This window comes from Apis florea, unplaced genomic scaffold, assembly GCF_048593485.1.
Source record: "Apis florea isolate Af1SG1 unplaced genomic scaffold, ASM4859348v1 contig_3325_pilon, whole genome shotgun sequence".
Lineage (NCBI taxonomy): Eukaryota > Metazoa > Arthropoda > Insecta > Hymenoptera > Apidae > Apis > Apis florea.
The window spans coordinates 568905-585507 of record NW_028256738.1 but is presented as its reverse complement, the minus strand read 5'-3'; the positions used below and the strand labels follow the sequence as shown (position 1 = coordinate 585507).

General features: G+C 39.7%; 1 protein-coding gene across 1 annotated transcript in view; it reads right to left on the bottom strand.

Annotated features, from left to right (window-relative positions):
- Positions 1-8427: 8427 nt before the first annotated feature.
- Gfrl (Glial cell line-derived neurotrophic family receptor-like) overlaps positions 8428-16603 on the bottom strand; it is a 231788-nt gene continuing 223612 nt past the window's right edge. The window contains exon 17 of the mRNA XM_086911537.1: positions 8428-11564. Coding sequence (XP_086767663.1) covers positions 11331-11564 — 234 coding nt within the window. The 3' untranslated portion in view covers positions 8428-11330. The remainder of the gene's footprint in view (positions 11565-16603) is intronic.

Genomic DNA, 16603 nt, shown 5'->3' with positions numbered 1-16603 from the left:
CATCCGAGTTCCGCTCAAAGAGGTTCTATTTAAAGGGTGGATGTTTAACAAGCTATTCAACGTTCCTCGCGCGTCTAATGGCAAAGGGAATAATCGGATGCTCCACTTCCGACAAACACAACACCCGATGCAAAATCCTTTGAGGATTCCATCAAGACATCTTACCCCCCCCTCCTTCCCCTTTCCACGAATTTCTCTCCAGGACTCTCTTAACCTAGCGCGCGAGTAATAAAATCTGCGTCCTCCCCACGGCTCTTGGTTTCGAACTTTGGATTAACTTTTCCTCCCAAGGTGTACACGCGCCTCTTAAGAACGCGTATCGCATGGTTGGATCATCGCACGGCAACTCGTGAAAGTTAAATTCGAGATTTCCGCGAGATGCGTGCACGCTTGACTGATTTAAAATTTATCCCACGCGTATTCTCGAGATATCCTCATCGGCAGATATTATAGAATTTTTCCTTCGAATTTTTTCTTCTTGGGCTTGGGCTTAGAATTTATGAGTGGATATCCGATATCCGATACGCATGTTGAGAGGTAAGCCCGGAGAAAATAGACAATTTTGAAATGGATAGATGGATGGATAATAATATATTGATAATAGTAATCGTATTTTTTTATCCTAATTTTTTTAAATATCAAGGAAATAGGATTTTTTTAAAGGAAAATAAAAGCTTTCCTTTTTTTTTTTTTTTTAATTTATTTATTACAATCTATTTATTATTCGTTTCCAGGATACGTTACGAAACAAATAAAATTCACGTTACTTTGTTGTATTTCATCATGATATTAACCGTCGCGTGATATAAGGTATACATACGTGCGTGCGTGTTATTGGATATAAATATCCGTACGTAATGTTGTGGCACACGCGCGAGTGTATGGATTGTACGTACATCGATACCCTCTTTTGACTTCAGTCTAATGAGATTCGCCGGAGGTGCAAGTATAAACGAAGAGGGTTTTCCAAGCGGATCCCATTTGATCGACTCCAGAGCCAGGATCCGATTATTCGTTCTACGCTCTCTAATTAATCGCGATCACCTTTCATCGAAATGCCTCGTCCGAAGATGAATCAAAAAAAAAAAAAAAAAAAAACGGAAGAAAGTGGGTCTCGGATGGCGAAGAAAGATCGAGAGACCCTTCTCATCGAGGGGGATGAATGAAAAGCAAATTAAAAAGAAATAATCTCGTAGATGATAATAATAACGTATTTATCATATAAACGATCCGTTATCCTATTCTAAGAAATCTTATTTTCGTTCAGTTTCAGTCTTTCCATTATTGCTTATCATCGAATGCAGCCGAATGATAACCGAAAATATCCTACCACTCATCTAATTCCGTTGTCGATTCAAAATTGTATTTTTAACCAGAGATGTCGAGATGGGTTTCGGCCGCTTGTTGTCTGTCCTCTTGTAACCACTCGCTTTGTTTCCCTTTTATCTGCTCTATTTTCCGTTCCACGCCGGCGCGCGCTTCCTCTTTGAGAATAATTATAAAATAGCGCGCTAACGTTGCGCTCGCGCGAAACCAATGTAGAAAACACCCCCGATCTATTTTGATATGGTATAACGGCTTTCTCTCGAGCGGAGAATCTGGATCGAGCGATTTATGCGGCCGTTCAACCTCGGCCAACATTGTAATTAATCTTCGATCGCCTCTTGGAAATAATTACTCAACGATCTTAACGTTTTCTCTTCTTTTAGATAAATTTCTTGAATTCGCCCTTCTCTGAAAATAAAATCGCTCGATCCATTATCCAGAGTTTGAAAATCGTTTCAAAAGAGAAGATCGATTCAATTTGTTGAACAATTGATCTTAGAACCTCCTCGAGAACATCGATCCATCGATTTTTAAACTTACCCCCTTTTTTCTTGAACGGTATCGTCGTTGTTCAAACTTCCTTTTAAAGAAACATCTGTGAAAATATTTTGCAAACGAATTCTTCTTCTCATTTTTTTCGAAAAATCATCCCCTCTCGTCCAAATATCTCTCACGTTCGATACACGTCTCCATTCTAGACTTATATTCTTCGTCTCCGTGGCGATATGTTACGTTGGTAAACGTATTTATGAAAAATGATACGATAAGTAAGAATCGTTAGGGGATGAAAGGAAACCGCGGACAGGCGTGCTCGTCGTCTAACCCTTTTGAATCCAATTATTGGACGAGCGAGTGTTTTGACAGTTCGCACGGTTAAGCGTACAAGGTGCCAGCAGCCGATGTTCATAGGGTGAAATATACCTTTAAATCCTCTGTCCACTCGGCGACTTGCTCGGTGAGCAGGGGTAAGTGGGGTTAAGCTGGCCTAGTCGCTGAGGTCGCGTCAAACATAATCGTAAGAGGGTTGTTACCGGGATATACACTGGGTGTTTCAAATTCCTTCGACGATTCCTTCCACGATGTAAGATCATTTGCGTGATAACATTTGTTCGAACAGATTGCACGGAAACGAAGAAAAAATTCACGGAGAATGGTGAAAAAATTGTGCATCTTTTCGAGGTACACAATGTATGTGTAAAATTTTAGAATTATTGGAGTGGATGTTAAATGAGAAAATGTGATTTATCGTTGTTCGAATACATATATAATGTATCCATTGCAATATTATATTTAATGAACTATTTCTGAACGCGTGTAATTGAGCAGAAGAAATTTAATATCGAGACGAGGTATATTGTTAAAAATTTGGAAGCAATCGTAGTTTTGCGATAATTATAATCCTTTAATAAGTGATTACGATAGTTTGTACCATTTGTAACAAATATTTATAGACATTGATAATTATTTTTTAGATTAAAGATAGAAATTAATAAATGGGGTATTTCAAAAGAGGAAAAAAAAAAAAAAAAAAGGTGGTCATATTTAAGAAACAAAAATATGATTTTAATCGTTTCGTCATCGTTTTTCGTTTCTTTGGTCATTTCTAATTAATAGAAATAACCGTATTTTTTACCATTAAGGATACTTTAAATATTACTCTCGATACTGGCTCTCGATATGGCATGGTATTGGTTCAACAAACTTGCAACCACACGGAAACGGAAAGAAGAAAAATATTATTCGACCGATCGATCGTGATATTTTCAACGAAGGAATCCTTAGGTGTGGCACAGTTACAGATTTCATTCAGCCATCTCGCCGACCGATTCGCGTTTGCGTTTGACCTATATGCGTTTTGCGGTCTGCGTTGGTGCACGCGTGGACGCACGTCCAAATTGGACGATCGATCCGTGGCCGACAAGCGATATCGATATCACGGAGGCCGGCCAGCAACGTTCAATTTTCCCTCGTGCCACTGTTTTGCCAAGATAGACCGCCGTGCTGTGTGCTCTGCAAACAGCTCCACGATTTAATTAACACCCGCGACAAACTTTCGCGTAAGAAAGCTCGTTAGCCATCGATCTACGAGCAATTTGGGGAAGGTGGATCGGAGAACGATCGAACAGGAAACAGGATAATATCGATCGATCGTTTGAAAATTTCGCGGTTCTTTCTTTTAACCGATTTTAACCAATAGATTATCGAAATATATCTGGATTGATAATCGTAGTGGTGTATTTCATCAGGTATATTTTAATTCGCTTTATATATTTTTAACTACTTTTGTTTTCAAATTGTTTTTTATCTAATTATGCAAACTTACAAAACAACAAAAACTTATAACTTAACCCCTTGTCTTACAATTCAATTCAATTGAAAGGAGTATTATTTAATCTTCGAAATATAAAATTTACGATAATTCCAACACTTTCGAAAATTTCACCGTATCCGACACTGTCGATGCTTGATTTGACATCTCATTTCCGTCGGACAAGGGGTTAACGAGTAGTCGTCTTATCAGGTTTTCGCTTGGGGTATGGTAAATGATAAACTCGATCAGCGATTTTTATAATTTCAGAGGCCCTTGGGAGCCCGTTCGTATTTATTTACCAACGCCTCGGCAACTCGTTAGTCGTCCGTATAATAATATTATAACAAATACTCGCGCTTCTTGTTCGCATCGTCCACTCGCACTCTCACACACCCTTCGATATTCAATAATTCTCTCTTTTCTTCTCTCTCTCTCTCTCTCTCTCTCTCTCTCTCTCTCTCTCATCTATCGTACACTCTCGCCATCCGCACCGTTGTGTCGTTTTTTTTCTTTTTCTTTTTTTTTTTTTTTTTTTATTATCTCTTTAACATTCGTTCCCTAGTCGTCGTCGTCGTCGTCGTCGTCTCGTCGCTTTTCAACCCTTCTAATTTCCCTTTCTCCACGTATTTCTTCCCAAGCGGTTTCCTCGCCTCTCTCGAGCGACGATATTCGCTCGAGAATCCGCCGGAAACCGGAGAAAGGCGGAATTCGACGAAGATGGCCGCTCGAGTACGTTCGTCGATCGTTTTCTCTTTCTTTTTTTTTAGGTGGTATATATTTTCTTTTTTTTTCTTTTTATAGGTACTTACACGCACCTTCGCGTATGCATATGTATATTATGTATATTCATATGTATATATGTATATATTTATATATGTATATGTATATACTTATGTATAGATATATACAATCAACGTTACATCGGTATCGCACTAGACTTGGTTGCTACTCGAGAGAGGGTCGTCGTCGTTGTTGTTGATTTTGGAACTTAGAGGATTGTGTCCCTCTATCCTCTCCCGCTCGTCTTTTAAAGCAAAGTAAGAATTTCGAGGGGGATCGATGAATCGAGTTATATATAGTTTGAACAGCCACATTGAGTTTTAATGGAGAACGAAATCTTCTCAGAAACGGGATCGTTACAGTAACAAGAATTACCAGCCAGATTGGTGATAATCATCCTCCATTCGTTTTATTTACAAGCAGGAATTATCTCGAGGACACCCTCCCCCTTCGTTGAAACGAAGAGAGCGATTGATATTCATCGAGAGAAGTTGGCTCCCTCCTCAAAAGTCGAGAAGAATCGAATTCTTTCGAATATCAATCGCGTCTTAAGGGGATCTTTCATCTCTCTGTCGGATCGAAGCAGAAAAGCGGCCGGGCACACGCACACATACACACGATCCGCGTTTACATGGCTGGCGAACGTTTCGAGTATTTGCGGGGAGCCGGGATACATCCCCTTAGTTTCTATTATCCCCTCTCCTCGTTCTGTTCTCCGTTCTATGTGCGAACCGAGAGAGATCTACTGAAAGCGACGTCCCACTTTTGCGTCTTCTAAAGTGACCTCCTAAAAGGCGTCTCGTAAGCATCCCAGTTCGTTAAGTATTCACGCGGTGGAAAAAGGAGGCGCGGTCACGCGAGCCACGCGAGGCGGGCGTAATTTTTCTACATCATCGTTTCACAATAATAATAGCGTGAATCGATCCCGATTGACGGATATACACTTGGTCACGAAATGTTCCTCGCATGTTATCTCGTTAAAATTCTCGTTCCCTCTGAATGATATAGATCCCTTTGAAGTTTCGGCACTTTTGACAATTTTGAAGTACAATTTTGACGCCGGATTTACTTTTCACCCGGTGAAAAAGGCGGAAACGAAAGCTTTTTATGTATTTTTACATGAATTTATAAAATTTCGCCTCTCTCGTAATATTAAAGAGATATAAGCATGGAATAACTTCAACGAATAATTTTGCCCCTTTGAAATTGCTCCATGTATAATTTATTATATTTTAAATATTACGTACGTACTTTTGTATAAAATAATTGTTTTGATAATACGATTTGTTTAGTTGTCTTCACTCGTTATAAAAGTTATGAAGAAGAGTTTTGCGACTGATTGTACATTTAAAGAAAGGAATAAATCGACACACGAAATTCGAGTGTCGAGTGATGAAACGTAGTCGACTCGTCTTTCTTTTTCTTTTTTACCGATACGATAGATAGTGTGCAACGTATACCTAGATGTTGTCTGCTTACGAGACGAGAGGTCTCCATAACTTGGCGACTGTACGAGGATTTACGTGTGTGTCGTTTAGGGGAAGGATCAAGCATCTTGAATGGTGCGCTACTTAAGTTTACATTACGTAATAATTACGTACGTTTTATATTACACGCGTGGCCGGGGTCAGAGTGCGTTTCGAGTATAATAAATGTATACGCACACCGGTAATATATGTATAATTGCGCGCGTTTAGTAATTGTTCAAGAGTGTGTGTGTGTGTGTGTGTGTGTAGTCGGAGAGGTTGAGCTTCCGTTCTGGTTTACCGACGGAAAACTTTCGAGGAATTACCGCCCTTCGTAGGAGGCTTTGACGCGAATTGACATCATTATTCTATCGAAAAATTAAACAATTGTCTAACTATTTCTAGGGTAGAAATAATTAAGATATATCGATTATAAAAGATATAGATTCTAAGTCAGAAAATATCGGTGTTTAAAACTTGTTTATCCGAACTAAATAAAATTAATCGAAGAAAAATGTAATATTCTTCACCAGTATAACGACTGATGCATGGTAAATATATCTGTAAGGCTTGGCGTAGCCTTGGTCGATATCTAGAATTCTGCCGCAGTATCAAGAATGAGGTAGTTTTCTCACGAAACTAGTTACTAAAGCGGGGGTTGGTACTGAACGACGATACATTTCTCGCTGTCGGTAAAGCAGGAACGTTTTCAGTGAGCTTACTTACTACCTAAGGAATCGAATACGAGAGGATTCACACGCAGTATGTTACACGTGGAAAATCGATTTTCTGACCCCTTCCACATTTGTAGCGTTCTCGCCTCGCGATAATACATCCGCGATTAGTTTTTAAACGTGGGGATTGCCGGTAACAGTATTGCCATGTTGCCAAGGTATTTCTTCCTCGCAGAGTTTTTCCCCTAGATAGATATCTAGGCAGGTTTTCGAACGAGCTCGGTCGATAAGATTGCTAACTTGTTGGCGAAGATTCGAACCGAATTTCATTCGATTGGACGAAATGAGAAAAGGATCAACAAAATAGTCTTTTCTTTCTTTCTTCTTCTTTTTTTTTTTTTCCTCTTCAGCAAAAAAAGTCTCGAATTGTTTGTCCGCCACGAAGAAATCCCTGGAGCAATGGCAACGGATCGCGAATGGGCCATTTTTACACGTTTTTCGTGTCCCCACGTTCGAAAAAAGCATCGAAAAAACTGAAACTACGTGAAACCAGAGTAAACCGCTTATTGGCTGACCACTTCTAAGAGGCCTTGATATGTTCGATTGGAACCACCGTGTATTTTCACGAATTGTTTTTCGTCGATCTCGCATTCGAGGCGACGCGATACGAGTTTTTACGAAGCAACTTGCTTGATCAATCTCGTCCTACTTTTAATTACTTTTTTTTTTGTACGCTTGGCGTTCTGTAAATTATTGCCATCGCTTCTTTTTTCGCGAAGCACTCGAAGCTTTCCTCGAAACTTCAAAACAACGAAACGTCGTTTCTGTAATTATAATTGTACGATTTCAATATATGAGTCTTCGTATCTTCGAGTTACCAAAAAAAAAAAAAAAAAAAAGAAAAGAGGGAGAGTAATGTGATCATCATTTGTACAAAGTGTTGCTGATAAAACGAGTAACATCTTACATACGGATATGTTTGAACTGCGAGACTCTCGACAGTGAATCGTGGCAGGTAGAATCGGGCAATTGCATACGAAGACCCACGTAGCGTAACTTATTGGAAGAAACAACTTATTCCTCGCCAACTCTTCTCTCCGCGTTTATAATTTTTTTTTTTCCTACTCTTCCTCGCTACAATCACGCATACACCTGATTATTCTTTATCCGTCTTGTCCACGAAGCACGGAAATGTGCGTCGAGAAAAGAAAAAAGGAAAAAAAAAAAAAAACGAAACATCGAAAGCAAACAAGATAAAGGAGACGTATATACGAGTTAGGCCACACGAATGTGTCCCCTAAGCGTGTGGAAAGCTGCCGAATATACGCGAGCCTAGCAATTTATGTACACTTGTGCCGAACGTAAATCGCGTAGAACGAAACTCGGAAACGATCGCGAAGGTGTGCGTGTTTGGTGCCGCTTCGATTTCTGTGCCCAACGTACAAACGTAAATTTGTGCAACCGTTCCATTAGACGCCTTGAGAACCTTGGAATCTTTCCTTATCGGTGGGACAGGTACTTTATAAGCAGCCGTCCATCGGCCGGCCAAAGTCTTCCGTGCTTCGCGGAACAAAGGACAAGTAACACACATACGCACACACATACACACACATTCGATTCCGTCGTTCGTTTTTCCAAACTGGTTTTCGAAATCTCTTATTCGATACCTTGTTCGTTCGCATCAGAAGAGATTCGTTCGTTCATCTTGATGATTTTCGTCGCGAATTAACACACATTTACGCGTCACATTTATTATTAGTTGGTTTCCCCCTACGTGCTTGTTATGTATAACGTGTATAATTTATACATCTCGCCCCGGATATATAAACCATTAACCCCCCCCCCCCTTCCCGCCCCATCTACACCCGTGTTTTTGAGCGACGTGCCCGTGGATCGTAAACTTTATACATTATTGCTTTGCCGATAACCACGTCACGTACCATTCGATCCAGCTCACGTTCGTCCTGAAATTCGGCTAATTGCGCGGACGCGATCCGCCAAGTTTTTCGCGACCACCCGGTTCCCTTTCTTCTATTCCGGTAACGTTCCACGAGATATAAGGGAGAGGAAATAGTAGAAGAGTATCGAGTCGGTATCATTTCAGACGTTGAAACAAATCCGTTGAGCTTTATTTTTTTGTATTTATGAATAAGTCTAATTAACGAATCGAATCGAGGATTAATATTAGGGATTCAAACGAGCATTTATCGCGTTCATTGAAATGTAATTTTTGGAAAATATCGTATTCATCGGAGGTATTATTATAAATTGTTATTATTTTTGAGCTTATCTTTTCCCGCGATATGATAAATCAATTTTCAATTGTTGTCAAATTGTTTTACAAATTGTTTTACTTATGAAATCGCGCGTGAAAGGAAAACAAGATCAGATTAGAACTCTACGGAAAATTTAAGTCAGTTTCCAAAGAGTTCTCGATATTTAATTGAACGATTCTAAAGATCGTGGGTGCAATGAAAAAGAAATTTTTTTAAGATTAGAAACGATATATTCTCGAACGAACGCGAGCTGGATTCTTCTTCCATCGACCACTTCTTCACACTTTTTTTTTTTTTTTACAGAGGCGCGCGGATGCACGCACAATTAATTCCACGGTAAATTTTCGAAATTCTCTCCCATTCTCGCGTCGTTTCTTTTCATCCTCGTTCCCCGACACTCGTCGGCAATCCTTTCCCACGTTTCAACGTGTCACGCCCTCGTCTGGTTTAAATTCTTCTTTTCAAACTCGAGCCGCGGCTTGGCACGAGGAAACTAAACCGCTTTTTCGATTCGTGACAATTTTCGAATCTTTTCTCTTTGAATTAGAACACATTCATTCGTATGTATATATATATATATAACTCGAGTTTGAAATTGTTTAAACTTTGCGTGAATATCGTAAAATTGTTGTATACGCAATCTAGTAGGAAATTCGATCGGGAAATTTGATAAACGAAATCAAAATTAGAGCAAATATATAGGAACTGGTGTATCTTCTTCAAATTCAACGTAACACGAACGAATCGAATCTGCCAACCAATCTGAAACGGTTGTTTCATCGAAAAATTAATTTTTAACTTATGAATACGGAATACCATTCTCATGAAATGAATTTATCATTTGAAATTATATATTTCCAATTCGCTCATAACTTCTCCAACCAATCGAACTCTCTGAAAAAAATTACCCGCTCTTCGAATCGAAAGGAAATCTTGGAATAAAAATTTGGAAAATACTTTTACAACTTTTTTTCCATCATTTTTTTTTTTTTTTTTTTTGCATTGAAATTTTATTCTGAAATGAAATTTTCAGATGAAACTTTTGAAAATGAATTTATCGATAAATTTCAAATATCGCCATTTCGAGCGAGATTATAATTGAGCCGACGAGGGACTAGGAACCAGGAGTTTTACCGTTGAATAATTTTCAGCTCGTGCGTTTTCGCGTCGTCGTTTGTATACGTCATGCATCCGGCAACCTGTTTAGAAGTTTCTCCCCGCTTCTTTCTCTTCCTCTGACAAATCGACCGTTTTAAAGCGGCTGTCTCTCGCGCACGCAGCAGCCAACCATTTTGCGAAACGGCCAAATTATCGCCGATATTCTAACAATTCGGCTCGTGTCAGGATTAAAAACATGATTAAACTGGTCGAGTTATTTCTCGGCCAATAGACACGAAATTCTTTCTTTTTTCTTTTTGCTATTCACGAATTTCGATAACGAGATATAAATTTTTTTTTTTTTGGAAAGAAACGATTATTTTTCGTCGAATTTTATACACTTTTCCCCTTCAATTCAATAATTTAACTGTTAATTTTAGGAAAAGAAGAAGGAAAACACGCGGCGAGAAACAGCCATTCATTCTTCCCTTCCCACTTTTTATTAAGTCTATTTAACAAGTTCTACAAGTTATCTACACGCTCGAGCCTCTTGCGCCATGCCTGAAAAAACGCCCGTTAGATTTAGCTCTGAACAACATGTTAATAAACACCTAATGGTCCGATACAGGAGGAGCGTTCGCGTTTTCTGCTAGCTTATTTTAATTACACGGTAAATTAGCGCTTGTCATTTACAGACTCTACGGTGCTTCCTTTATACACGCGTTGGGTGCTCGTTCGTTCTCCGTTCGAGGATCCGGTGTCTCTTTTCTTAAACGAAAACTTGAGAGAGAGTCTCGAGCGAAATGGAATTTCTTTATAAAATTATATTTTCGATTGAACGGTATTTCAGTAACGGAAAAATATCGAGAGAGAGAGAAAAAAGAAAGGGAAATAACATCGAAAACGTTTCTCCTTTGAACTGGCGAATGTTTCGAAGAGAAAATCGCGCGATTCTAATGAATCTCGTTTCTGGCTTGCGATGTCGTCGCTGATCCAGCAGCGTAAAGGAGCCAGGGAGTGTTTGGATCCACGCCCATTCCCTGTACATCGCTCTTATTATTGACCACATCGCGCGACAAAAATTGATCCCAGCTACGAGAGAAGCGATATCAATTTGGGAGGGGAATGGACGAGTTAAATCAATATAATAATCGATCGAAGGAGAGAAACACATATGGATCCTCGAACCGCTGCAACGAACTTGAAACTTCTCTACTACGCTTGATCCACGAGGCACGAAAGATTTAGAGCCCCGTTGAACGAACTTGCTTCGACTTCGTTGATGATCAAAGGGGGGCCGCCCCCCTTTCTTCACGCCTCGCCTCGGAGGCGTTTTTCACTGCAGCTTTTTTCTAGGCGTTGGAGAAAATTCTCGACAGATCGGGCTGGGCCGTCGGTGTCACGAGGCGAGCAGGCACGTCGTCGATGCCGATCGAAACAGGGTGAGCAGCAGGAGGAGCGCGACCAGCGGGAAGCTCGACGACCCCGACAGACACCCGACCTCGTTGCTGTACGGCAACTTGACCTCGACCTCGGCCATCTTGAAGATGGACAGCAACGGGTGCGTGTGGACCTCGTGGTGCTTGTTGTTTATCTTGTCGCTGAGATCCTGCAGCATCGAGAAGCACTCCTCCTGTCGAACGTCAAGAATCTTTTAGCGACATGATGCGTAGAATTATGACACGGTGGTGGCGATATTACGAGGGAAAGAAGGGGTATTGATTCGCGTTGAAACAAGGATTCTAGATTATATCGGATTGAACCGATCAAACAATGGAAATTTGATAGGAAATTAAACTTGTTAAATCGGTATATCGATACATGGTGGATTTGCTGGACGAGGAAAGAAAGTGGTGGTATACTTTTCGTTCGTGTCGAATTCACGTATCGTAATATAATTTTGAATACGAAAATTGGAGGGACGTTGGAGGAATATTCGAGGAATACGTCGGCCATTACCGTAATGATTTAATTAAGCGGAACGATAACACATCGGGGCGGGGATCTGGCTTGTAATCAGGAATTAAATCACGCCCCGTAATATCGTGAAGACCGGTGAAAATTTCACCGTCTTTTGTCCTGACCCCTACGCTGTCCACCATTGCGGCTATTTCAGATAACAAGTGCTAATTTTTCCACCGTTGCCCTTAAGCCGCGGCAAATTATACTAAATTAACAATAACAGGATCCCTTTGTCCGCGGCGATCCGCTTATAAAACACCGCGCTCACGGTTTATTACTTTGCGCAAACTAGTTTTGCGAGAACCGTTACTCTCGTTTGCGTTAACGAGAGCCCCGGCCACTGTTCTTCGAAGATGAAAAGGATTTTGCGTGGAAAAATATGGAATAATAACATTCGTTAATGGGGAGGGATAAGTTTGTACACGGACGGTTTCGAATATCGATCGACGCGGTACAAAAGCATTTCTTCGATTGGTCGAAAGTTTCGATGTTAAAAGTTTGCGAAAACTGTAAATTATTAAGATTCGAGAATACATTTGGATTCAAACGATATAATGTTCGAATATAACTTGCAAATCAATTTAAAATAGTAAGATCGTTATAACATTTTTCGTATCGTAATTTTATCTAATCTGAAGATAGTTATTTTCGGTCGTGCAAAGAAAAGGGTAATTTTTAATCGTTTGCTATTTCCGTTCTTGTCGCTCACTAACCTATCCCAAATTGCAGATTCCTGGTGAAAAAAAAAAACACAGATTCCTGGAAGGACGTAGTGCATTTCCATGAGAACAATGAATAAATAATTTTTGGTGCTGTGTTAAATAATATGGATTTTAAATCCTTATATCTCCAATCAATCCAAATGAAATATAATAAATGAATAAATAGGATGAAACAAAATAGATACAGTTTCCTCTATATGTTCGGATCATTCAGCGATTACAACGATCTGTTGTCATCACCCAAAGTGTACACAGATTCAAATTCATTTAATATACCTTAATTTCAAGCATAAAAGAAACCACGGTTTTAATCGAAACTTCTTCGCAATTTAATCTATAGCCTCGCTTTTAAAAGTCGGTAAAATTTCTATCACCTTTCATTATTCCAATAACCTTCGCCATTGATAATCGAAATTATTCGTTCCACGACGAGATTGCAAACATACTCGAACTAAAACCAGAGAGAGAGACGATCAGATTATCATGAAGATTCTGAACGCATCTTAACGCGATTATAATTCACCTCGAATAATTAGAACTCAGTTTCAAGGCCACGGCCGCGTTAAGGTCAAAAGCGCCCCCAAAGTTTTTCCATCCCCCGAAGGGGGACGAGAAAACCGACCTCCCCGAACGTTTTCTTCGGGGAAACCGTCGATATCGGTTTAACGACGCCGAATGTAACTCGTTCTTCATCCCTCTCTTCTCGAATCGATTTCCATTTTCATCCCCCGTATCATTTTCTATCTTTCCCTTCCTCGTCGTCCCCCCTCCTCCTCCTCCTCCTTCTCCTCGCCTTCCTCCTTGTTCCTCTCTCCTCTTTCCACCCCCTGAAATTACCCTCGACTCGTTGATCTTTAATTTCCGGCGGAGGAGGCGAGGCCACGAACGATTTTTGGCGATATTTTCCGAGGACACACACCAGGCTGCGTCCCCCTCCACGGCTATGGCGCCACGTGGCCCGACCAGCAGCGACTCGTCGTCCCACCAAATCCACCACGACGTCACTCCACCGACTGTCCTCCTCCTCCTGCTGCTAGTACTAGTACTGCAGAAGGTACGTTCGTTTTTGCCTCGAAGCATCGACGTCCGATTTTCAATGAAATTAAATTCCACCCGAGAGTAGAGAGGACGACCTATCGTCCACCAACCCTTCGACCCTTCTTCTTTCTTGCAACACCTCTTTCCTGAATAAATTTTCGGAGGAGAGAGAGAGAGAGAGGAAGAGGGATCTCTTGCTCTTTCTAAATTATCGATGCAATTGGGAATCAGTCCCAATTTCTCTGACAATTTCTCCGCTCTCGTATCGATATTCGTTTCTGTATTCTTCCCTTCTCTCTCTTTCTTCGCTAGAGCGGATACTTTTAACGCGTAATCAATCAGTTGATTAATTTACGCGTTCTTTTTTCATTAGATATTCGCTTCTTCTTTCCTTATCGATTTTTCAAGATAATTTTTTTTTTTCTCGCCTCCGTTTTCGTTTTTATTTCTATTTTTATTTTCTTCCTTCTCGCTACCTCCATACCACTATCCATACGGCTATCGGATTTCTGATGGGATAAAATTCGATACCTACAACGGTTTAGCCTCGTCAAAATCACGAGCGTGAAACGAGAAGCATATACAGTCGGTCGCAAAAATTTTTTTATATTTTATTTTTACGGTTCACGCGAGTTCGATTAATAGTTTTATGCGAGCAATTTTTCTTTTATTAATATCACTTCGTGAGGGGAGGGGGAGTGAAATCGATCCGTCGACATTTCGATATTATTCTCGTTCTTTAAAATAAAATTTCGTGTAATGATATGCGAGATGAAAGAAAATTTTAAGCGAATAAAATATTCAAATTTTTAATGCTCTTATTACCCTAGTATCTTTAATAAAAAAAAAAAAAAAATATTCCAAAAATTATACCAGGTGAAAAATTCAAATTGATCTTTGATTGAGAAGTAAATTGCTCTCAACAGATACAATCATGAAGCGCGAATTTTCATTGAAATCGGATTCCTTTTTTCTTAAAATGGGACGAATTCCCATAATAAGAAGACGCTTGGAAAACTTTCCTAGCTTATATTATATTATTTCTTCGAATAAGAAAGACATTAATTTCCAGGATTATTAATTTAAATCTCGTCTCGTCGTTCGCCTCGTTCGTTTACGGAGAATCGTCCGTGCCGTTGTTCGATTCCCCGTGTAATTGAATAAGCCGCCACTGTAGATATAATATACGCGGTCGAAGCCCGGCAACGATAACTCGTTTTATACATTGGCCAACGCTAATTGCAGCGTGTTGCGGCTTAATTATCGAATATGGGACCAGACCGCGGCCTTTCCTCTCCCCTATCCCTGCCCAATATCTTCCAAATTACCCCTTTTACAGGGGTAAAAAGTATATAGCAATAATTAACCCAACTGCAACGATGGAATACTTTCGATCCCAGCGATAATTGCGAATAAATTGCAAAATATGCGAGAAATATCACGAATGAATTTTATACGAGTATCTTATTCAAACGAATAAGAGAAGAAAACGATTTGGCGGAATAATAATCAGTCCACAGTGGTGACAAACAGCTACAACGAAGAATATTTAAATCGAGATTCGTCGAAGTTTCACGTCGAAGGATACGTAAAAGTGAACATCTGTCAAGAATCGTTCCCTCTCCGCCGAATAAATATTATTCTCGATTCGGTTAATGACGTTCTTCGTCAGGCTTGGAACACCCCTTCGTGTTCACGAATTTCTGCAGGAACAGCGCCAATCAAACGAGGCAGAGCGGGTTATTCGCCTCGTCTAGAGAATGTCGTTTAGAATTTACTCGCGGAACGTTGAAGGGCGTTGTGAGCGTTCGTAAATAAGAAGAAGATTTATGGAGTTGAAGGCGAGGGGGATAAATGAGAAGAGGGTAAGATAGCAAAAAACTAGCCGAGGGTAGCAAGAATTAAAAAAAGAAATATTGAAAAGTATCCGTGAAAAGGTATTGGTGGGGAGGAGGTGTGGCGTGGAAGATGGAGAGAAAGAGGGTTTGAAGATAATTATTCAATGAAAAATCCAGGCGACCATTGTTCAGGCTATAAAATATTAAACAAGAGTGCTGGTAGAATGAATTTTTATTCGAGTGAAAACTTTTCTTCATTTCTTATTCTTCTCTTACTTTAATATTTATTCGAATAACGTATTTATAAAAATAAATTACTACTTTTACTTACATCGCATCCCGATCCAAGCTGAAATTTTCATTTCAATAATTCAACAAAGAACACCCAATCTCTTTTCGAAAAAAGAGGAGGATAAACGAGGATAAACGAAAAAGAGAAAAAAATTAAGTTTTTCGTTAGAATCATTTATTAGAAACAATAATAATACAAATATAACGAATATATACAATAAATATCGAAAAATTTTTAAAAATTAATAAGCAACACGGATTTTCTCTTCTCGAAGATCGTAAAAATATGGTCGGTTGTCTTCAAAATTATCATCATTGTGTCCAAAAGAGGTATAGCATAGGATTAACTTCTTTCTCTGTTGGGGGGTTGGAAAGTTTCGAGGAATTAACTTCTTTGTTTCTAATGGAGTAGAGGGATTCTTCCACGGTGAACAAATAAAGATTGCGAGTTGGAAGATCGAGAATTTAAAGGGTGGCTAGTTGGAACGATCGTTAAAAAAAAGCTCGTGGTGCGACGCTTTGATAGGTTGGAAGTAGTACATCTCCGCGGTTCTCTGCTCTCCGTGAATAGTTAGAGGGATGTCACTTATCCACGACGGACAGCGAATTCTTTGTTAATGATCGGCTAATTGAATTTCTTGGCGTGGGTCGGTCTCTCTTGCGAACCTTTTCGAGCGACGGTTGAACGAGAAGGGGAGGACAGGCTGTAAAAAGGACTGAAAGAGATGAGAAAGAGACGTATGAAAGATTTGAAATTGAAATAATGAAAGGAGTGTAAAAAGAGATGAAAATGGATCGGATAGAAAATGGAAAAGTTCGAT